Source organism: Euleptes europaea, chromosome 12 (genome assembly GCF_029931775.1).
Source record: "Euleptes europaea isolate rEulEur1 chromosome 12, rEulEur1.hap1, whole genome shotgun sequence".
NCBI classification, from domain to species: Eukaryota; Metazoa; Chordata; class Lepidosauria; order Squamata; family Sphaerodactylidae; genus Euleptes; species Euleptes europaea.
This window is the reverse complement of record NC_079323.1, coordinates 41,560,133-41,583,497: the sequence shown is the minus strand read 5'-3', so window position 1 is coordinate 41,583,497 and position 23,365 is coordinate 41,560,133. Positions and strand designations below refer to the sequence as shown.

The following is a 23,365-nucleotide window of genomic DNA, read 5'->3' as shown; positions in this document are numbered from 1 at the left end:
GGACTCAGTTTCTTAAATGACATTGAACTCATATGACAAGCTGTTATTTTCTGTTGCCATTCAGGCTAGAATGGTTTGCACACATGGGGAAGCTCCTGGCTGATTGCTGTTTTAATGTGAACAGATGGTTGAATTTAAAAATTCTGTTCCCCCCACCCAATTTTCATCTCACATGGGACTCTTGAAATATTTTATTAAATTGTTTTCCCAAAGCTGAATATGAAAACATTTCTTCTTTAAAACTATGCTGCTTCCTTACAAAATGAATTTTGATATTCCTGTAACCTAATTTTGAGTAAACTATATAGAGGTACACTTTAGAGTTTTTAATCCACAAAATTAAAAACACACAGTATTTTTTTGAGCTGCAATCCTATGTAAACTTATGTGGAAGACTGTCCTATTGAATTCAGCCACTACAATCGGGCTAGAGGCACTATATATGCAGAAGGAAACATGAACATATTCCTAGCCGAAGGGGGAGGGCTGCATGCTTGGCTACCAGCCCTTTTTTAAAAGCTAAGATCATGGCAATGAGCTGTTCAAGACAGGGAATTATACTCAGTACCCCTGCTCTTCCTTCCACATCTGAATAGATGTGCATAGGATCACAGAGCATACATGGATATTTAAGCAGGCCAATTTTAGCCTGACCCTAATCTGTGCTGTGTAGCAGCAAAGCATAGGATTAAACAGTAGTCCTCTGGTGCAATACAAAGGAAAACAATAAAACATTTAAAGAGACCCTTATGACAGGAACCCTCTTTCCCCGCTGATTATTTACCTCATTTAGCATTGGAAGCTTTTCTTCAGAGCGTCAGATAGAAGAAAAACCACTCGATGTGGAAGAAGAGCATTGTACTTAGGGCTTTTGGATACAGGACAGGAATACTGATAGCACCTCACATTACATCCTAATGTTGTTACAGAGCCACATTTCCCTTGCAGCAGAATGAACCACAAATAATCAGCACATTTATGCCAGAAATTGAAACCACAAATTTAAATTTGCTAATTTGGGGGCTGTAGCTTTAGGATGACAATGAGAATTTATTAGAATATCTGTTCTCTTCAAATAAAGACCATTTGCTTAGTTGGGAGCCATGACAAGCCTCTTGAACCCAATTTAAACTTATGGCACAAACACACCTATTACTTTAATGATAAAAATCTCTGTTTATGCTACAACAGGATGGGGCTAGGCTAGTCATTTCATTTTACACTTAATCATGTACACTTAAGCTTGTGCCTTGGTTTCTGACAAATACTTAAAAACAGATAACTTTGTTAAATCCTAGAATAATATTTCAACAGACACAAAGATAAGAAAATATAAGGGACTGTACCCTATCAGCTTTCCATTGTCACAACAGCAAAGGGGGCTGGATCTTGTCTGATTTTCCTTTTCATTGCAGCCCATCTTTCTGCATAGCTTTTTGTCATTACAGGTCAAAAAGGGCTGCTGGAAAAAGAGGGAGGCAGGAAATGAGCCTTAGTAAAAAGCTGGTTAAGATTCCACCCACATTTCTATTCTTCTAATATTTTTAGGAATATTTTGTAAATTGAATAATTTTCTAGGTTCCACCAAATCACAGCATGCCATTTTTCAATTTCTGAGGCTAGTACTCCTGAGGGAGTGATATTGTTAAGGAGGACTACATTTCCTGAGATAACCCTAGATAGAAGTAACTATTCATGGGAGTTGGCAAGTGACAGAGAATGTTCAACTTCTAATAGAGCCGAGTATGTGACATGGACTTAAAACAAAGATGGAACCTGGTTTTTGATGTTGAAACTTAAAAATCAAATGAAATGTTACTGGCTCACTGTGGCAGTCGATATTGTGAAGATCTCCTATAGTAGTTATGAGCAGGAAGACATCACTTTATTTAGGTTAGGAAAAGAGTGAATTGTAAGGAGCCATTTTTTTTAATGATGCCTCGAAGAGGCCTTTATGACTTTCCTATTAGCATAACCTACTGTGAGTGAACTTTTTACAGCAACCATAGCAACAAATGTATTGAAATAGAATCAGATGAAAATTTCCATTCCTTACTTGAGGTGCATAAGTAATTGTTCACTGGTATGCTGAACCAACATCTGTGATCTGATCTCCCCTGTGTTTTCAAAGCCACATTGCAGCTGTGTGAGGCCCCAATTTGGATTGGGTATCCAATGTGTATGGGGAATTTTGATTGGCAAAGCATTCAGAAGTAGGACCAAGCCTTCTATCCTCCTGAGGTGCTGATCTCAATGCAAATTATGGCTACAGGTAGCTATTTGTATTATAAAAAACCCTTGAGAAGCTCTACTCATGGATCTCCTAATCTCAAGTCCAATTATATCATCAGTTTCAGGAAAAGGCAGAAAGAAATGACTCTCATTTTTTCCTTGCAGCTAAGTGAAAAAAGGACTACTTTTAACAAGACAAATGCCATGAAGAACAGGAAACAACACGCTAGCTAGCACCAAATTACCGGTAGCAAGCCAATCTTTTTTTCTGCTGAGAGCAATGCAACTAGGATAGGATCAGGAGTCCAGAATCCGTGGCCAAGCCTGCAAGCCAACTATTATTTTCTACTAGCCAGCTGTAAAGTCTGACACTGACACAATATTACCTGTTCCATTAAGATAATGCAACAGTAACTTTGATTCCTTATTATATATATTAAACCAGCAATCTCGTTTAGCCTAACCTACCTCACAGGGTTGTTCTCAGGATAAAGCAGGACGGGAGAATGAGACAGGATAAAAAAAATATCAGTAATAAGAGAAGCTTCATCTACAGGAATAAAATCACAGCATTATAAATTAAAAGAATCCACTTCCCTCTGGGAACACATACGTTGTTCATTCTACCAAAGGACAAAACTGAAAGAAAAATATGCTCATTTATCTAGGTATAAACCCAGCTAGCCCTGACCCGGATGGCCCAGGCTAGCCTGATCTCGTCAAATCTCAGAAGCTAAGCAGGGTCAGCCCTGGTTAGTATTTCGATGGGAGACCACCAAGGAATACCAGGGTTGCTGTGCAGAGGAAGGCACTGGCAAAACCACCTCTGTTAGACTCTTGCCATGAAAACCCCAAAAGGGGTCGCCATAAGTCGGCTGTGACTTGACGGCACTTTACACACACACACACACCCAGCTAACTCAGATAAGAAAAAAAAAAATAGAGATTAGACTGTCAAAAAAGTATGGTGGCTGTTCCTGCATAAACTCTGGGCCTTAGATTCCCCTTTCCCGTGAGCTTCGTGGTCATGTGCATGCTACAAAATTCCAGGTTTGGAGGTTCTCCCTCCTGCTGCCTCTTTGGCCAGTTCCACTGTATGCACGGACTGAAAATAGTCAGCTGCTGCAACAGCCAATGGCCCTTTCCTAGGTGCTGCCTCATTGTGTAGGTAATTGAAACCAATGGGTTTAAATGTGCACAATTAATTGCACAGTAGAGCATCAAGTGGCTCCAGGGAATTTACTTGCCAGGGTGGAAAGCACTGTTGCTGCTGGCATGTAGGCAATTGCTTTTGCAGAAGACCGGATAGGTTTGCAACCCATCCCCTTACCTTGGTGTGATAAGGCTGTTCTGTTGCAAGAAGTTGTCTTGCATCAGTACAAAATGCTTACCTCACATAGCTTTGACACAGCTATGTAGTACGAGGGAGACATTAGGCAGAGAAGGGAACATGCGGAGCAGTAACGTTGGTGTGCCTAGGTCAGTCAACATCCAATCTCCTATGCACTCTTTGCACTAGCCAGGTGTTTGGCATAGAAAACACAGCACTATGTGGCATACACAGCTCCAGAAAACATCCTCCTACCTCAATGACTAGATAGACTGAGGACAGGGTTGTGATAACCTGACAGCTAATCACAGCCACAGAGCCCATGCATACATAAGATGGAGAAAAGCTCTCATATTAGTACAGGCAGCATGGGGTTATTACACTTTTCTGCCACATCTACAAAACCACATATGTGCATGAAGCGGTGGCAAGAATCATGTGACTGAGCAAATAGCCCACACCTTTTCACATTCAAGCTCAACAGAAGACTACGGAAAGAAGAGGGGGAATTATTTTATATTTGTGTTCTTAGGAGTCTGCAGAAGTCCTTGCCTTGAGACTCTGGATGTGGATTCAGGCTAGTACAATTTCACACTCTATAATGGTGTGTGCATGTGCAGGGGGTGGGTATCCATTCAGAATAGTCTAATTTGAAAGGGTCAAATACGCAATTAGTTCTGTGGCCACTGTATATTTGATGGACCTCTAAAATGTGCTAAGAGGAAAGTTACTCACAGATGCTGTACATCAGACCCTTTCAAATAACATCATTCTATGTGACTTTCGTTAGACAGTACTGAATAGAATGCCTTGATCTACTCTAGGTACATTTAGAAGTTGAGAAGTTCAGATTCTGTACTTGAAAGATATATGATGAGTATATTAATGAATCAGTCTATGAAAAGATTAACATCTAAATGACAAGCACTGTGTAACAAGAGTTCAACTAAGAGTGGAACACTTTAGACTGCTGTATCTTCTACATACCATTTTACCTCTCATTTTAACACACACACAACCCAGTAAGTCTGTCATGTACTATATTTTATTTATCAAAATATTGTTTCAGCTGTTACAGGACACAATACAATTCACCATATACCAGTAGAAAGTTACTCATAAATATCCACAATTGCTTATAAAAACACAATTCACATGTAATTGGTATATTTTAAAAGACACTATGAAAAATTAATTGGTATAAGCTGGTTTCTGTGCAAAATAAAACTTTCATTCTGGTAAAGGTATATTTCAATAAGTACTTCTGAAAAGAAGACACTATATAGAGAGCTCATAGAAAACCAAATTATTGAGGTTTAAAGATGTCTCTTATTGGGCACCAACTCCAAAACACCATCAAGTATACCATGATTTTAATGTTCTGTCTAACCATACTGAAATGGTTGGCTGGTGTCGTGAATGTCCGTATATGACATTTTTTAAAGTTTGGCTTTTTGTTTAAGCCAAAGAGAAGGAATTGATAAAACGCACTGCTGTAAACAGACCTAAAAAGTCTTTGTCTTCAAGGCTTGTCATATACATCCACAAATGGTCTTTTAACGGTATTTTCAGAGCTTATTAGCTTTTCATGTCTTCGTTGCCTGAATCTGATCTAGATAAAATAAACAAAACTCACATTAAAATATGTGCTTATGTTATTTTGTCTAAAGATTACTGGTGTTATTGAAGCTTCTGAACAATTACATAGATCTGTAAGTCACATGTGTTTACATCTGTGCAGAAATGGGTAAAGACTTGAGTGTTCAGTCTTAATGACAAACCGTGGTTTGGTATTCCTGCAAGTTCACGTGCTTCTTTTCTCCTCTTGCATGGCTTCCATCCTCTACTTCCTGGTTTTTATTCAAGTTATATTAATATGATGTTTGGATTGGCAAACTATGATCAGTGACTTTACTCTAAAACAGGTCTTCAAATATGCTTCAGATCATAGCTTGAAGGCAAGGAGCTGACCATAATTTGTCAGTTAGGACAGCATAACAAACTATAGGTAGTAAAAACTAGATCAGAAATTTGACCAGGGAACAGATGGATTGGATATTATGGTCAGAGGTAAAAGCCTGGGAAACCCCCCTCCTGAGTCTTCCCCACCCAGTTGCCACTACCTGATGAATCATGTGACAGTGGCCACTACAACTGGGTCTCCTTCCATTAGTGGGCATGGTAGCGAGGGGGCAGGCCCTCTTCTGAGCTTTTTTGGTCTCCTAGTCCACCCTGGTAAAGAATCCCCTGCCCTGAAAACTGTGATCAGATCACCAAACATAAAAAATATAGTGAACCTTTACACACACACACACACACACACACACACACACACACACACACACACACACACACACACAGTTTCCTTTCCAATATTTGTCATCAGCAAAAGGGAAACTACCTAAATCAAATAACATTAGTGGGAAACTACCTAAATCAAATAACATTAGTTAATATTTGCTGTGTTTGAATGGCAAGTTTAGGTAAATTTATGGTAGTTTATGTTTTTATTGTTTTATTTTGTAAGCTGCCTCAGGCAGGTTCCCTGGAGAGGGGGGATCCAACTAGTTTTTTTAAAGATTGGCAAGCATAAAACAAAGTTAAGGGGGGGGGGAAATGGGGCAGCCAAAAGGAAAATTCTATCAAAAATCCAAACACTGATGCACACGTATATGGTGCACATTGGATTCACAGCTACAGATATTCTGAAAGGTAGTTTTGAACAATGGGTCAATTGATGTTTTGGCTGTTTGAGTATCCAAGTAGGCCCTTTGTATCATAGTAGAGCCTGCTTTTGATCTCTCAAAGTTGAGTCTCTGCTGACATCTTGTGGTGTCTTTTAAGTAAAATACTGATGCCAAGTTTTAGAATCACAACTATTGTCGATGGCACACATTATTTAGAGAATTGTACTGGACCCTGCCCCAAGTTCCAGAATTGATCATAAATGTTAATTCTTTGATTATATTCTATTTCTACTGAAACCAATTAAGACTCATTTACCTCATGAGATAAGTTCCCCTCATGTGCAATTTAAAATGTTTTTGTTTGCAGTGACTGAAGAAAAGCCATTTGCAATAGTCTTCTGGTGTACACTACTGTATGTAATAAAGATTTTCTCCATTAGTAACATATGATGCTAAATGAAAAACATATGGAAGACTTGCAATCTTGACTACTTTCAATGGTAAAATCAATAGATATGGTATTCTGCAATATCACACACTGCATCACAACCACTTCTTCTAAAAGTGTGTTTTAATTATATATGTTTTAGGTGTAGAACTATTATATGTAAATTAATTTAAATTAATATACAGAGATTAATTTAAGAGAATTTTTTAATATTAAGAGCTAGTGGGATGTAGTGGTTAGAGTGTCAGAGTAGGATCTGAGAGACCCTGGTTTGAATCTCTACTCTGCCATTGAAGTTTGCTGGATGACCTTGGACCAGTCACACACTCTTAGCCTAACCTACCTCTCAGGGCTGTTGTGAATATAAAATGGAGGAGGGGGAAACAGTGTAAGCTGCTTTGGGCCCCCATTAGGGAGAAAGATAGGGTATAAATAAAGTAAATAAAATAAAATAATGTGAATATTAAATTCAGCTAGGCTTGCTGTAGCAATAAAGCACAGGTAAAAAGATTACAAATGTTGAGTTTGTCATGGATACTCACTGTGTAATTTGATCTGATAGCAGAAATAGGTAGAAATAAGGCAAAATGAAATGGTGAAAAAGATTATTTAAAAAAGAGATTATGAAAAGAGAAGCGGCTAAGGCAAAATGTGTGGAACATACCCTGAAGCCAGTCTACACCTTCCTGCAGTCCTTCTCCTTTAAGAGCGTCACTAGCACTAAAAAGAATATAGACCACAGTTTAAAAGAATGTAAAACATATTGAGAAAATAAATCATATTTTCAAGTTAGCAAAGTTCAAGTTTTACAAAGAGTAGGAACTGTAAATATACATTCATACTGAAGACTAGATTATGTGGAAGAAGCACGTCTGCTCCCACACAAAGCATCCATCCGGCATGTCCCCTTCCTCTTTTACCAACAATGTAACAAGTGATATCTGGTCATTGTGCTGAGTTTCTTTGCCCCCTACAAAGTGAACAAACAAACAAAAATGGCCAATACAGTGAGGCAAGGGCTGGGAAACTTGTGCTGTCTTGGTTCTGTTGTAAGAATGATCCCCAGAAAGCATTAAGAAAACATCCACAAAATGGTGGGAATATATGAGGAAACTGAATAATAAACAATGGATGCAGCCATGGGGCGGGGTGTGGGGGAGAGCGGAGATGGAAGCAGCTTTAACTTCCCTTTCCCTTCCTTCTCCTTGGCACTTACTTGAGAAGATGCAGAAAAGAGCAACCAAAATGCTCAGGGGACTAGAGCAACTGCCCTATGAGGAGCAGTTAAAGTGCTTAGGGCTGTTTAGCTTGGAAAGAAGGCAGTTAAGGGTCTATGATAGAGGTCTATAAAATTATGCATGGTATGGAGAGAGTAGACAGGGAGAAACTTTTCTCCCTCTCATAATACTAGAACGAGGGGACATCAGCTGAAGCTGGAGGGTGAGAGATTCAAAACAGATAAAAGAAAGTATTTCATCACACAACACATAGTTAAATTGTGGAACTCCCTGCCTCAGGATATGGTAATGGCTGCCAACTTGGAAGGCTTTAAGAAGGGAGTGGACATGTTCATGGAGGAGAGGGGTGTTCATGGCTTCTAGTAAAAATAGATACTAGTCATGATACATACCTATTCTCTCCAGGATCAGAGGAGCATGCCTAATATATTAGGTGCTGTGGAACACAGGCAGGATAATGCTGCTGCAGTTGTCTTGTTTGGGGGCTTCCTAGAGGCACCTCGTTGGCCACTGTGTGAACAGACTGCTGGACTTGATGGACCTTGGTCTGATCCGGCATGGCTTTTCTTATGTTCTTATGTTCTATTTCTCAGTTTACTTTCCTCATCTGCCCACTTTCCATGAGCCCCTTTAGGAAGATCGGTAGCCAGCATTTGCAGGCTCCCAGGACTGTTTTTTCTCTCCTCCCCTCTGTGTCTCCGGGGGTTTCTATCAGCTTGCCAGGCTGCTTCTGTCTATTTCAAGTATGTTTGTCAGTTTCAAGAGGTTTTTTGTTCTTTGCAAGAGTTGCTTTGTGTCTCCCCCCCCACTTTCCTTGGATTTGTTTTGCTGTGATTCTCCAGTTTGACATTACTCCAGTAGGGCTTGAAATACCACCGTGGCATTGGTTCTGCTGGGAATCTGTACATTGTCACTGATTCTGTTGTGCTTGCAATCCCGCCCCGCCCCCCCAACACCTTCAGCTTCCATTGCAGAGATTCTCTGGTTATTGAGTCCAGTGTACCTGAATCTAAAAAAATACTGACTTTTTTTGCACACTCCTAATGAATACTTATATTTGTTTCATTTAAGGCCAGGCCAGAGAAGGTATACTATTCTTGTACTGGGGTCCATAAAGATGTAAAGCAAAGAGCTAAACAGTATGTGGCCAGATGGGCAGGTGGCTCACAGCTAGAATACTAGTTCTTTCCTGAAGATGCTTATTTTACCTTAGAGAAATCATGAAGTTAGTTAGAAGTATGTTTTAATGCATGTCCCAGGGAATGGCCTCATCCCTTAAAGAGCCAGGACGTTGATTATAATGGGTCATAGGGGCCATATGACTCCAGTCTTGGCCTAGCTACACTGGCTTCCAATTTGTTTCTGGGCACAATTCAAGGTGCTGGTCTTGATCTTCAAGAGCTTTATATGGTTTGGGATCAACACAACTGAAGGACCACCTAATCTCTTATAAACCCAACCAACCATTACAGTCATTTTTAGAGGGCCTGTTTCAGTGGCCCCTGCCTTCTAAGATCAGGTGGTTGGCAACCTGGGAGAAGGCATTCTTGGTCATGGCACCAAAGCCCTGGAACGCTCTCCCCAGGGAGATTTGCCTGTCTTCTTCTGTTGCCATCTTCCAACAGTGGATTAAGACTTCTTTTGTTTCATTTGGCATTCCCTCAATGATCTCTCCTTCCTCACCAATGTTTTATGTTTTGTATTATTTTAACTGATTATTATGTATTTAACTCTGTTTTTAACTCTTTTAAAATGTTTTAATGTTGTATGTTTTTTGGGGGGGGGCTGAGTTTAATGGCTTTATAATGTAACTTAATCTTGTATGTTTTAAATTGTTAGCCACCTTAGTGGCCCTTGCAAGGGCAGAAAGGTGAAATATAAATTTTGTAAATAAATGAATACTGGGCATAAATGGAAACAGGCTTCCAGAGCACCCTCGTACTCACAAATCATATGATCAAACTATAAGCTGTGGGAGGGCTTAGTCCTTCCTCTTTGCAAGATAAGCATCAAAACAAGTTGATCTTTTACACATTCTTAAAACTAATTTTAATACAGACCTATGCCTCAAGGTCTTAAATACCACAAGTTCAAATGGTACACCAGATTTGTTTAAAGTGATTGCAAACCCTTGAACTGTTTTTATCCATGAGATGCTGGTTATATCTTAACACATTTTGCTATCTTGATATTTTGGATACCCTTCTCCAAAGATGCTGAAGACCTACAGCTCTCAAAGTGCAGAACAACAGAAGGATACTATTGTGCTAAAGAACTATGGATTGGCTCTGAAGTACAGCAGACTGACTGAAGCTCACAGAATGTGATGTTCAGATCCGAGCCAATGGAAATTCTGCTCCTGTGTATCAGAAGACTTTAATAAACAATATAGGAGTCAAAGTGGAGGTTTGCAGTGGGAGAAGACAGACAAAAATTGCCCTCCGTTTTCGGTTCCACCAGTACAACAGCACCTTTGGATCCAACTGTATGAGTTTTTATGTATAGAAAAGTTACCTGGGATTTATTATTACAAATACTTGTTTGAAATAAGAACTATTTTACCACTGTCCCTCAGCAATAACTGAGTGGATGATATTATTAATTTCAATTGGTATGCTTCTAGAGTTACTATAAAATATTGAAAATTAGTTTCTGACTAGTTTATTCTTTTTTTTTTTTAAAAAAAGCATAGCTCCAACATGAGAATTCAAATGCCAACCTTGTATGAAAAATTATTATCAGGGCATTGCTTTGGAAATTCAGGTGAGACTGACTACAGCTTAATTTCAGCATCAGCATTTGTAGACTTTCTACAAAAGATTTTCCTCCACTCAATAAAATGTATGATTACAAGCGATCATCAGTTATCTTTTTAAAACAGAACGATCAATACTACAATTAGTAATTTCAAACATTTCAGGCCTACATGAATACAACATACAACTATACAGCTTTACCAGATATGCCATGGCTTGTCTTTGATATTCTCTAAGGATAATAGCTGAGAGACTTTTACTGATGACACAGCATCTCTGAGGTCCATCTTGTTTGCAAAGAACAAAATTGGTACTCGGCGATGTTTAATATCTAAGGGGGAAAAAACAAGAGCAACATTTTGTTATTCCCATCACCATTTACGTGTAACAAATTTTGAGAAGGAAAAGTGATACATACATTGCTCACCTGCCACTGTCATCCTCTGATGGTTGCATTCTACCAAGATGCACACTCGGGTCAGGAAGCCTCAGGTGCATATTTCAGTAGAGCTAAAGTTACCCTCCTAAACTCATGCATGCATTTAAGACTGCCGTACAAATTGCTTATAATGAAAGCCAAGTGCCTTACTGAAGACATTCCAATATACCCAAATGAAAAGCTGGTTAAAAACCATTAAAATATGAAATCCAAATTTTGGACCGGAAAAAGTTATAATCTGGAATAAGGATTTGCAATTAATATTTAAGGTAATTCTTGGCCTATGCATGAATGAGTGAAAATAGACAACTATGTCATAAACATTCTATGCAGCCAATAAAATTTCATTACCACTGGGCATGTATATTTTCTATACATGTATATTTTCTAACATCAGAGGAGTTATGTTACTGAGGAAAGCAAACTACATCATAGAACATATACATGACTAGCAATAAGAGAACTTAACTGGGGCCATTCTGTCACCATTCATGAAAGTGGTAATTGTTGCAAGCATCAATAATTCTTCTGAAAAACTGCATAAAAATCACAATGATCCTTTTAATGCAGTATCTGAAAAATAGAAGTCTCTTGCTACTTTTGCACTATGGAGTTGTTTGGTAGTTATTCTTCCCATGCCATCTCCCCATGCAATGAGATCAAAGTGGAGCTTGGGCTCATGAGCATCATTCCTAGCAGAGGCGGATCTACTGTGAAACTAATGAAGCTTAAGCTTCAGGGCCCCTAACCTTGGAGAGGCCCCCTGAAACAACTTTTTTTAATGAGTGAATTTCTCAATAAAATCGATTTGAGTTTTTTAGCGATAGAATCATAAGCCAATGGGTGGAAGTACTTAATACTGACTTTAGAATATGCTCTAATACCCATTTCACGTGGCCTGAAAATGTCCCTGGAATTGGTCAAATTTTGAAATTTCCTCAGCGGCTTGCAGCGCCTGAACCCCCAGCTGTAAGGGCTCACTGAGCTCACCAGAATCTATTCACAGCCTACATTTCGGCAGCTGGATCCTCAAATTCTTTGTTGGTGCACGGCTTAATAGTTCTGTAGTTTTATTTTGTCACTGTATGGCCCATTTTCAAAGACTCCACCCCGCCACCCTGTTCTCTGCCATTTGGGCCTTGAGTTCCTTGCAAGGGCCGCAAGGCCTTTTGGAGCTTGTTGGATGTTGCCCTACTGTTGCTGGTTGCAAAAGGGGCCCCCATAACAGTTAAAGATTCAGGGTCCCAAAAAGGTAGGTCCACCACTGATTCCTAGTCATCTATTTCTGCCTTTCTCCTTCACCATGCATACAAATGAATGCAAATCCAGGACATTCCATATTTATTTGGCCCTGAATAATGAACTGCCCTTTCAAAATGAATGCAAGGATGTTGGAAAGACAGCAAGTGAGCGGCAGTAAGTTGCCTGAGTACAAGACCTGCTTTCAGTCTTGACTGAGTATTCCTGTAACAGTTCCCATAATTCGTGATGGAGATACGGTCCAAGCTTTGAAATATGCGGACAGTTTTATCAAAATTGGTATGAATTATGCCACACAGTTATATCCTCAGGATGCCAAGCCACGGGGCAACAGGTTGCACATACACCAGACGTTGCTATCCTAGATATTCTATACAGAACGGATGCCAGTGCCAAAACTTGAGCAACAAGCTATTCATCAAACTATGACATAGTTTCTGACACATTGGCAAGTTTAGTAGGGTTCACAAAGCAAAAAAGTGCAGTACAGTAAACTGACAGATTGAGGGTTTTGAAAAATTCAAAATTTATGCATGCTCAATTAACTTTTTACTTTTTTGAAATTTGTTCGTGGTGCTCAGTACCATTGATAAGTACCAAACAGTGGTACTCCAATTAGCAGAAAAATACTATGGCAGTACAGGAAGATATCACATCTTTATTCTAGTTCCTACTTACTTGAAAAGGTAAACAGTATTTAACTGAATAATTAATACACAATAATTGTTTTATGCCAAAGATAACAAGTAGGGTTCAGGAAAAGATAAAGGGTCTCCTCACCTGGATGATTCAGAAGGGTGTCAAGTTCTTCTTTGGCTACAACCATTCTGAGTTTGTCACTGCTATCAATGACAAAAATAATAGCCTGGCCTTCTCTGTACAATATAGAAAGAAGGAAATTATAGGTTCTCTAAAATGTTGAACAACAAATAATCAGAATCCTACTTCAGTGTGAGTTAGTGTACTAGATAGAGGCACCCAATTCCTTCTAGACTTTAACAAAATAATTGCCTCTCTCTGCAACTCAGATTACTTTCAAAATAGGGATGGATTTTTTTTTTAAAAAAGATATACAGTCATATTCCTTCTAGTTTATTACAGCATATTAATTTGCAGCATGTAATTTTGTAACCTGTAATTTTTCCAATATACAATTCAAAAAAATTAGGGCATCTGTACTGTTACCAAACAGGGTGCTTCAGAAGATCTGGCCAACTAACTGACCTTTTTTTTGGGGGGGGGGGACCACTTATATTAGTTTTTTCCATAAGTTCCTTATGTACAACAACACAACCAATTACAAAGCAGTCTCATAGAATTCTAGCGTTCTCTCCTTCCTGCACTCGCAAAAAAAAAAAAAAGGCTTCATGGGGGAGGGGTTGGATGAGGGAGGGAGAAGCAAGGATGGGCATGGGGAGGCAAACTTGAAGCAAAACTATGCACAGGACTAGCCATCAAATTGGGATCGACATAGATATTAAACCTGCGGCAAAACAGAATCCTGAAAACGCAGGGAAATGGAGGGGAGAAGAGTGAAGTGACTTTTAAAGGTCGGAGAAAATGTGCATAATAAAAATGAAGCCCCGAAGTAGTCGGGTCTTGACCACGACGGAAACAACCCATGCATAAAAAGGCCATAGTATAAGCGCCTCTTCTCAAAAGAAATTTTGTGTAACAGAAGATCATTTAGATAGCAACAGCTTTTATTTAATGGTAATTGGAATTGGATAAATGATTTATGCTTGAGATAAATTCTAATTTATACATAGTAAAAGAATGACAGACATTGTTAACCTTTCCCACTCCAACATTTCATATATCCATTTGAGAAAAAAGTTCATTCGATCAAGATTATTCCATACGAAACCCATGGATAGTTGTAGTTCTCATTGTATGAAACTAAGGAAGACATTCTAAGGCTTAACTTTTTCCCATACCTAAACAATTACATATGGCTAACATCCAGAGAATTCTTTAGCTGTGAACAATTCTAGGGAAGATACTCTAAATGAAATTCTAAACATTGCAAATTCCATTTGAAACAAACATTTTAGCACAGATTTAATCCAGACATAATGCAGTTGTGTAGTAACACAGAAAATTCAACCTGGAACTGCCACCCCATCATCACCCCACTGATGGTGTAATTTTTTAAACTAATGTCTTATTTCCTAGCAGAAATATTGAGTAATTTTTACCAGGTAGCTAAAGCCACCAACTATATGTACTGGTAAAATCAGAAAAACAAAAGTAGAATATGGAAAGCAAGGATTTTTAAATAGTTCAATCTTCCCTCCCAAACTAGGAACCCTGGTCCACAACAGCAAATCTTCTATAATTCACTTGATTGTTGGCTTATAATTAAATTTGAATGGTTGAGTTAATGCAGAAGCAATATAAAACCAAAATATATTACTGGAAAAAATTATGGAGCAGAGGTATGTCTCTCTGCTAGAACAGTCATGGCTGGGCTGGGGGCTGGGCAGAGTAAAACGTGAAGATTCGAAAAAAAATACTTAGGCCTAAAGCATCCCACAATCCACAGCTATGGGTGCAGAGCTCCTAGAAGGCCCTCAGTTGAAGTCAACCTATAATAGATTATTATTATATTCTCCAAGCATTAACTTTGTTAAAAAGTACTCCAAGCATTAACTTTGTTAAAAAGTACTTCAATTTATACTCTATCTTGGTGTCCTTTTTTTTAGGAAACTGAAACAATGTTCTAAACCAATAAAGCAAAATTTAGTTTTTTCAGAAGATTTGTCTTGTAAAATTATTTGGAAAACTATTGACACTACTATCCCCACACCAAAAAAACCCAACAAAATTTAACCCACCTCTCTCTGTATTCAGGGACCAAGGTGGTATACAAGAAGAAGAAGAAGAAGAAGAAGAAGAGATGGTTTTTATATGCCTACTTTCTCTACCACTTAAAAGAGACTCAAACCGTCTTACAATCACCTTCCCTTCCCCTCCCCACAACAGACACCCTGTGAGGTAGGTGGGGCTGAAAGAGTGTGACTAGCCCAAGGTCACCCAGCTGGCTTCATGTGCAGGAGTGGGGAAACAAATCCAGTTCACCAGATTAGCCTCCGCCGCTCATGTGGAGGAGTGGGGAATCAAACCCGGTTCTCCAGATCAGACTCCACCGCTCCAAACCACCGCTCTTAACCACTACACCACGCTGGCTCTCCAACAGGGATAATCCATGATAATCAGACAATCTATACAGATTGGCCTGCCAAATGTCCCTTCAAAAGCTCTTCTTAAGAGCTTCATTTCCCATCTTGTTCTAAAAGATAGAAAGCCCCTTCTACAGCATGGATCTGGGGCCAACACCAAAAAAGCATGAGATCAGCCAGCTGTGCTTCTTACAGCCTCGGAAGAAGAGATACCCAACAAACCCTGTTGTGATCATATCAGCTGCTGCACAGGCTTATTTTATCGTTTGTAAGCATTAGGCAACAGATCCCAACTATAATTACTTTTCATTCGTCAATTGATTACTTTGTTAATGTTTATATATTTAACATGTTAATAGATTAATTACATAGATTAATTATATATAGTCGTATAACAATACATTTCTAATAACGAAGACTGGTTATATTAAAACTGAGGACAGAAAGGCCACCATCCAAATTTACCAAGTTCTTTTTTTTCTGGAAACAATTACGGTAATCTTTAATGCTTTTAATTCCTTGGTTATGCTGAGGATATAGTAAGATTGATTTCAAAAACCTGAAATGTAGTTCCACTTCTTCCACAGCTCCCAAAAAGCCACTCTGGAAAGTTGGCACAGGAAGATGCAAGTCAAGGGGAATTCCACTGAAATCTTCCATACCACTTTGTGCTAAGAGATCTACCTTCCATCTGTGCAAGGGCTGGTTTTGGTCCAATCAATTATCTCTTATGTATGAATTATGTTATGATAACTTTGTACGTTGTTATGTCCATAATGTAATTAAAATGCCATTAAAATGTTCAATAAAAGCATACTTTTGTATAAAGGTCTCCAAATGCAATGACCTTATGGGGCCCTTGTCCAAATATCCAGAAGTACATCATACAAAAACGTTGCTCAATGAATAAAGGGCAGAGCAGTTTAGAAATTCTGCATAGCCAAGCACATAATTAACTTGGCTAGGAAACAAAGAAAAAATAATTAAGGAATTCCAAACAAAGTCATTTTATACGAGATTTTGTATAAGTAAGAAACCAAAACATAAGTCTCATTAAATGAACCAGTGATTAACTGTTTCTTTTTAAAAAGCTACTTACTTGTAGTAGTGTTCCCATAGATTTCTGTATCTACCTTGTCCAGACATATCGAACACAGTAAAGGACAAACTATAAAGAGACAGTAAAATATATAATTTGAATTTGAATTAATTCAATGCTGTAATCCCATTTACACATACTTGGCTTGTTTCTTACTACACATGTGTTGGGTTGAGATGCAAGGTTGATAACTTAAAAAAATAGCATTCTAGTCAATAGGAAGTTCTAAATTTCAGTTTATATATCTCAAGCAGAGAACAAAATAATCAAGGGTACTTGAAATGTAAAGGAAATATTGAAAGAAAGTTTTTGTGAAAGTTATTTTCTTATAGAATGTTGCCTATGAAGTTTGTATTTATGAAACTCCTCTAAGCTTTAGAAACCTACCTAGGTTTATAGTCAGTACAGCAATGAAAAAAATATATATCAAGGAGCACAGTAAGTGATATGACATCTTGTGATAATCAACTATTACCTACCATGAATGAATTTTATTAGTTGTATTTTTATTTACCAGATATCCATTTTATACAATTGTCATTTTAACCAATATGCCAATAAAGGTATTGATTGATTGAATCAACTATTACATCTAATGTATCTCATGAAAAAGATGATATGCTGCTCTAAATGTGTAATTGTACTATGAAAATAAAATGGCTTACCTGGATGTCTTGAATTTCTCAATACTGAATCCTATTGTGGGAACGATATCTTGAGTTTGAGCCTTCAAAAACAAAACATTCATCTTAAAAACAAATCTGTATAAAACTGTAATACTATGATACTTATGTGTATTGTATTTACTTATTTATTTGTATTTACTTATTCAGATTACCATCCATACAATATTATTAAAATAAAATTATAAAGTTGGCAGTAGGCAGATAACACACAAAAATGTTTACGAAGTGTGAAAGTTGTGATTTTACTTCTACAAATTCTTAATCTGCAGAGTGATAGCACTGTAGTCTTTTTATTTGCTATGATGATCCAAATCAATAACCTGTATCCACAATCAGACTTGTTTAGTTCATCTGCTGTTATTAAGGCTTATTTTGGTACATTATTTTTCTCTGTAATGACATGAAGTTTTGGTCCTGTAAATGCTAAGAATAGTATTCTGAGTTTGTGTTAACTAACATTCTGTCAAGTTTATTGTATAAAGCCATAGGCTGTTACAATCTAAAACAATATAACAACAAGTTAAAATATAAAAAACCAGAATCATTAAAAAAATACGGAAGAAATTAAAATACGCCCATTCGGCTCTATCTGGCTTTACCACCTTTCGTAATTTGCTTCTTGAGTAAACTAACATTTAATGCTGTGTTTTTTCTATGTTGGTTCCAGAAAATAAAGAAAATACATATTTTGGAAAACTGATGATGTCCCAACATTTTAAAAATACACAGAATGAAAAGTATAATCACTAATTGGACAGGTACCCAGTATGCAGTAATTCTTAACATTTCATTCACCTCTACCTAGAAACTGATTTGAGAAGGACTCAACCATTTAAGACCCAATGAAGAATGTTTTCTTGAGTTAGAAAACAAATCCTTAAAAAATTAATCTGTATTTAGAAATGGGTATTATCTTGATCACCTACTAGTAAATCTACAGAGTTGATGCAGCACATTTGTTGTCCTCAAAAAATTAATAAATACTGCAATCAAAAAGTTTATTAAACAAGCACCTGCATTTCTATGCTTTCCCCTCCTGAATGTATTTTTTATGTTACTTCACGTGCTACATGAGGTTCTCTAAAATTTCAGAAAAACATTAATGTGTGGAAATAATTGGAAAGGGGCAATCAAAAAACCATGCACACTAGATTTAAAAAAAACATGCACACTAGATTCAAAAAACCATGCACACTACATTCAAAAACTAAAATATCTTAGTATTACTTTAATGATTAACAATCACAACTCTTTCAGTGCTACCCTAAAAAGGGTTATATCCTTTTAAATCCATTGACTTTAATAGCAATTGAAGGGTATATTTCTGCTTAGAATGGCATTACTGATCATTTTGCCTTCACCTAGCTAACATGGTTACCCTTCTTTTTATAGTTTATATTTTGATTACTGGTGCTTATTTTTAGAACTTTTCATTATTAATGTAGTGACTACTTTGTGAGCCATTGTGTGTGTTAAGTTGTTTCTGACTCATGGCGACCCTATGAGTCAATGTCCTCCAAAGTGCCCTATCCTTAACAGCCTTGCTCAGATCTTGCAAACTGAGGGCAGTGGCTTCCTTTATAGTGTCAATCCATCTCTTGTTGGGTTTTCCTCTTTTTCTGCTGCCTTCAACTTTTCCTAGCATGATTGTCTTTTCCAGTGACTCTTCTCATAATATGTCCAAAGTACGACAGCCTCAATTTAGTCATTTTAGCCTCTAGGGTCAGTTCAGGCTTGATTTGATCTAAAACCTACTGATGTGTTTTTTTGGTGGTCCAGGGTATCTGTAACACTCTCCTCCAACACCACATTTCAAAGGAATCTACTTTCTTCCTATCAGCTTTCTTCATTGTCCAGCTCTCACTTTGTGAGCCATTAATTGGTTGCAAATACTCCAGCTATATTTAAAGCCAAAGGAGTGGCAAGTAGAATATATTATTAAGCTTTTCATTAAAAAGTATATAAATCCATTCACTTTTTTACAATTTAGCTAAAATCAAACTAAAATCTGCTGATAGAAAACTAAAGAGAGTAGCAATAATTATGCTGTTTCAAAGTCAATTGAACACATGAATCTGCCGTATATTGAATCAGACTCATTGGTCCATTAAGGTCAGTATTGTTTACTGTGATTGGCAACGGCTCTCCAGGGTCTTAAATTGAACTCTTTTACCTCATCTACTACGTGATATTTTTTTTTAAACTGGAGATTGAACCTTGGTCCTTCTGCATGCCAAGCAGATGCCCTGCCACTGAGCCACAACCCCTCCACAAATTAAATTCTGAAATCTTGGTTAGTCACCTTTAATTCTTGCTATTTCTTTAATTTATCCTGAGAAAATTCTTGCCATACCAGATTTTAATATTTTATAGTGTTTTAATCCCCCCTTTGGTGAGATTTTCTACACTCTTCTACACTAAACTGATAAGGAAATTTATTACTTCAACGCATGGCTAAATCACATACTAGAGCAACATCCATTAGCATCAGCTTTCCAGCATTCACAATACCCACTCTGTCAACATGCTAAAAAGCCTACTTACATTAGATGGCTTCAGTTTATTGATGATAGTAGTTTTGCCACTATTGTCCAATCCAAGGCACACAACATGGACTTCTTTTTTCTTCAAACCAAGCAAGCTAGCTAGTTTGTCAAATAATCCCATAATGATGATTGAATAGCAGCCAGTACCAATATTTCTGAAGAATATGCCTGTTGACATGACAGGAAATGTGCTCAGACAAAGATCCTTGAGAGAAGATGGTTTCAAACACTGTCACAACAGGTTGTTTCACCTAAGTATCTAGAAGGTAAGCTGATTATTTGACAAGAGCTTTAATGCTAAAGCAGATTGGCTAGTTAGAACTCAGTGTAAAGTACAGTGTCCTTGGTTCAGCAAGTTATACTATGCAGTGCAACCAGGTTAGTGAAATTATTTGCAACAAATTAAGTATTTCACGGTGCAGTAACAGTTTGTAATTATTCAGTCAGATATAGACAAACCATAGAACAAAGATCTTAAGAAAATCAGGTTCTCCTGCTACAATGGGAAAAGCTTCACTAAGAACATCTAGTCAACCCCATGCCTTAAGGCAGGATCCTCTATGCAGTGATCCATGTTTACTCTAAACATCAGCTTTCAGCTCAATGCATATCCTATAGAAGAACTACACCAAAAATGCATGCATATTACAATTTCAACAACAATTCTGCTGTCGTAAGTAAGCAAGTAGAGCCACAGAATCCTCACTAAATACTCATAAGGTGTATTTTCACTCGCTACTCAAAGGAGCCAGAATGATCTTACAGACCATGCAGTAAAATTAATATTTAATGATGGAGACTTACAAAACCCACATTCCAAAATATGGCAGGATTGCAACTGAGCAATTATGGAGTGGGGTCTGCAGATTATGTTCTCAACCTGCAGCAAAACACTAGCATTTACCTCCCAGACCTATGAAGGAGGTCCAACAACTTTGCAGGTGTTACTGAATTCTGACACTCTGAAGGTGATCATATTTTTACAGAGAAGCATATTTCAACTTAAAAAGTGTTCTGATTTATGACATCTAAAATAACACCTTGTCTGAACTGCCAGGAACCTTATTTTGAAGTTATTTTTTCATAGCAACTTTGCAATAGCATCTTACCATGATGAAAAATTAGGTGATTGCTTGCAGTGACATAAGGGCAAGCAGATTTCATCTGTGATTTTTTCCCCTAAAAGTGGAGGATGAATATGAGCACACACATTATACTCAGCTTTTCCCGAACAGTTACCCTAGAAGAGTACCATGTGCAAGGAAGTCAGTTCTATATTCTTCCCAAAGACAGAAATGGCATCTGGCTTAGGTTGCTACATGCATTTGCTTATAGGATCTCTAGTATCTTTAGCAGGGTTGTAAGAAAATCAACAGGAACTTTTATTAGAATGGAAATGAAAGAATAGTTACGTTTGAGCAATGTAATTTCTGTCTTTTACACCAATGCTAAAGGGAAATAATTCTGCCAGACAAAGGTAAACCAATTTGGCTTCCTCGCTAACACTCTATTAAGTCCTTTTCCACTTTGTTCAAAACAATTTTTTATTTTGTCTGCAAAAAACTGAAAAAAGCAGTACTGTGTCAATTGCACCTTGGAATCTGGAACAGTCAACACATATGAATCAAGAAAAGAAGAGAAGCAGCAAAGGAGTCTGAGTGGGTGTGAAGGCTCCTTGTAAAGACAAGAAAGGATTGTAAAGGCCAGTATAGTAGTGGAGATAAGGGATACATATTATTATTATTATTATTTTACTGACGGCATTTATAGTCTACCTTTCTCAAGATGGATTACATGTAATGGGTCAATACAATTGACAGGATGAGGTATTTAATAAACAATACAATAGGATTGGGGTTGTAGAACCAATCAGAAATCTAAAAACAGACCTGAAGCAAAACATAAGTCTTAACATGACACACTAAATGATACAAAAATTACATAGTAAGAGCCTAGCTTCAGTAAGCTAAACACAGTAGTATAGACCACAGTGGCCAGATCAGCCATATCATGGTAAGGGGCCATCTCATAGGTTAGGTTGAGTTGGGAGAATCCCTTTTTGCAGTTGCATTAACTTGCTTCTCTAGCAAATAAATTGGATCCAGTATAAACTCAAAGTTCTTAACCGAGTAAGCAAGGGTCAGCTGAACTCCACTGTTACTGTTGCTATTATTATAATCATCCCCCCTTCCCAACTAAAGCCAGGCTCAGGGCGGGTCATAATACAGAATTATTACAACTAAATTATTACAATTAAAATCATAAACACCATACCAATAATTAAAACATTAAATATTAATAACAATAATGGTGCCCTGATCATGGCTCTCAGACGATGGCCCATCAAATGTGGGGAGCACAGTGCCCTTCAAGATCTCCATCATCCCAACCAACATTACCTCTGTCTTTTCAGGGCTTAGCTTGTTTGTTAACTTTTAGCCAATTTACCACAGCAGTTAGGCATTGATTTAGGACCTCTACCGCATCACCAGGAGACTTGGATAAGAATATATAGAGCTGGGTATCATCCACATATCGATGACAACCAACCCCAAAGCTACGTATTGAAAGCTGCAGATAAGTCCAAAAAGAGCAACAAAGAGGCACGGTCTTTTTACTATTTAATCAAGCAACATTCTAATGATAGAAGAAGAGTTGGTTTTATATGCCAATTTTCTCTACCTTTTAAAGAGAATCAAACCCGCTTACAACCTCCTTCTCTTCCTTTTCCCTTGTGAGGTAGGTGGGACTGAGAAAGCTCTAAGAGAATTGTGACTAGCCCTAAGTCACCCAGCTGGCTTCATGTGTAGGAGTGGGGAATCAAACTCGGTTCTCCAGATTAGAGTCCACCGCTCTTAATCACTACACCACGCTCTTAACCACTAGAACTATACTAGGATAAAAAACAAAAGACATCAGTTCAGCAGTGTTTTGGCCTCTGGGCCAAATTTCCTTCTTCTTTTTGATAAATGTTATCAGGATGTATAGGTTGCTACAAGTTTCCGAGCAAAGCTGGAGAAGCGCACTGAGAGAAGCAGAGGTTTCATTTAACATGTCTGAGCGGGGGAGCTACGCACTAGGGCCTGAGTTTCCATTTTCACCTCATTTGACCTGTTATGCAAGACTGCCACTTCCAGGTGAAATGATACAGGAAAAGATCCCTCCACCTGAGAGCCTGGAGAGCTGCTGATGACTAGATGGACCAGTCAGATGATGGAAGGGTTGGGCTAAGACAGCTTCATCCGATTTCTCTTGAAGCTATTTGAAAAGCCTGAGCTGGGGAAGCTTAGGCTGTTACCGCACTAGGTATTCCCAGCGATGTATCAAGAGTTTGGAAATGTTATAAAAAACATCGCTTTAAAAGGGTTTTTGGATACCACGGTTTATAAATGGTTGGAAGACGTCTTCACAGCTAAAGGGGCCAAACAAAGTGCAAACAGTATTTTTTATATCGTTTTCAAA

General features: G+C 37.9%; 1 protein-coding gene across 2 annotated transcripts; it reads right to left on the bottom strand.

The window, feature by feature from the left end:
- Positions 1-5,042: 5,042 nt before the first annotated feature.
- Positions 5,043-20,036, bottom strand: ARL6 (ADP ribosylation factor like GTPase 6). Of its 2 annotated transcripts, XM_056858725.1 has the most exons (8): positions 19,902-20,036; positions 17,337-17,398; positions 16,672-16,740; positions 13,171-13,265; positions 10,893-11,022; positions 7,362-7,417; positions 7,240-7,252; positions 5,056-5,174 (listed from the first exon to the last, which is right to left on the bottom strand). In XM_056858725.1, exons 1-8 carry the CDS (start codon positions 20,022-20,024, stop codon positions 5,141-5,143), a joined length of 582 nt encoding a protein of 193 aa, XP_056714703.1. In that variant the 5' UTR covers positions 20,025-20,036; the 3' UTR covers positions 5,056-5,140. The 2 variants fall into 2 exon arrangements, with proteins under 2 accessions (XP_056714704.1, XP_056714703.1); XM_056858726.1 differs by lacking the exon at positions 7,240-7,252 and having other exon boundaries at positions 5,043-5,174.
- Positions 20,037-23,365: the final 3,329 nt, after the last annotated feature.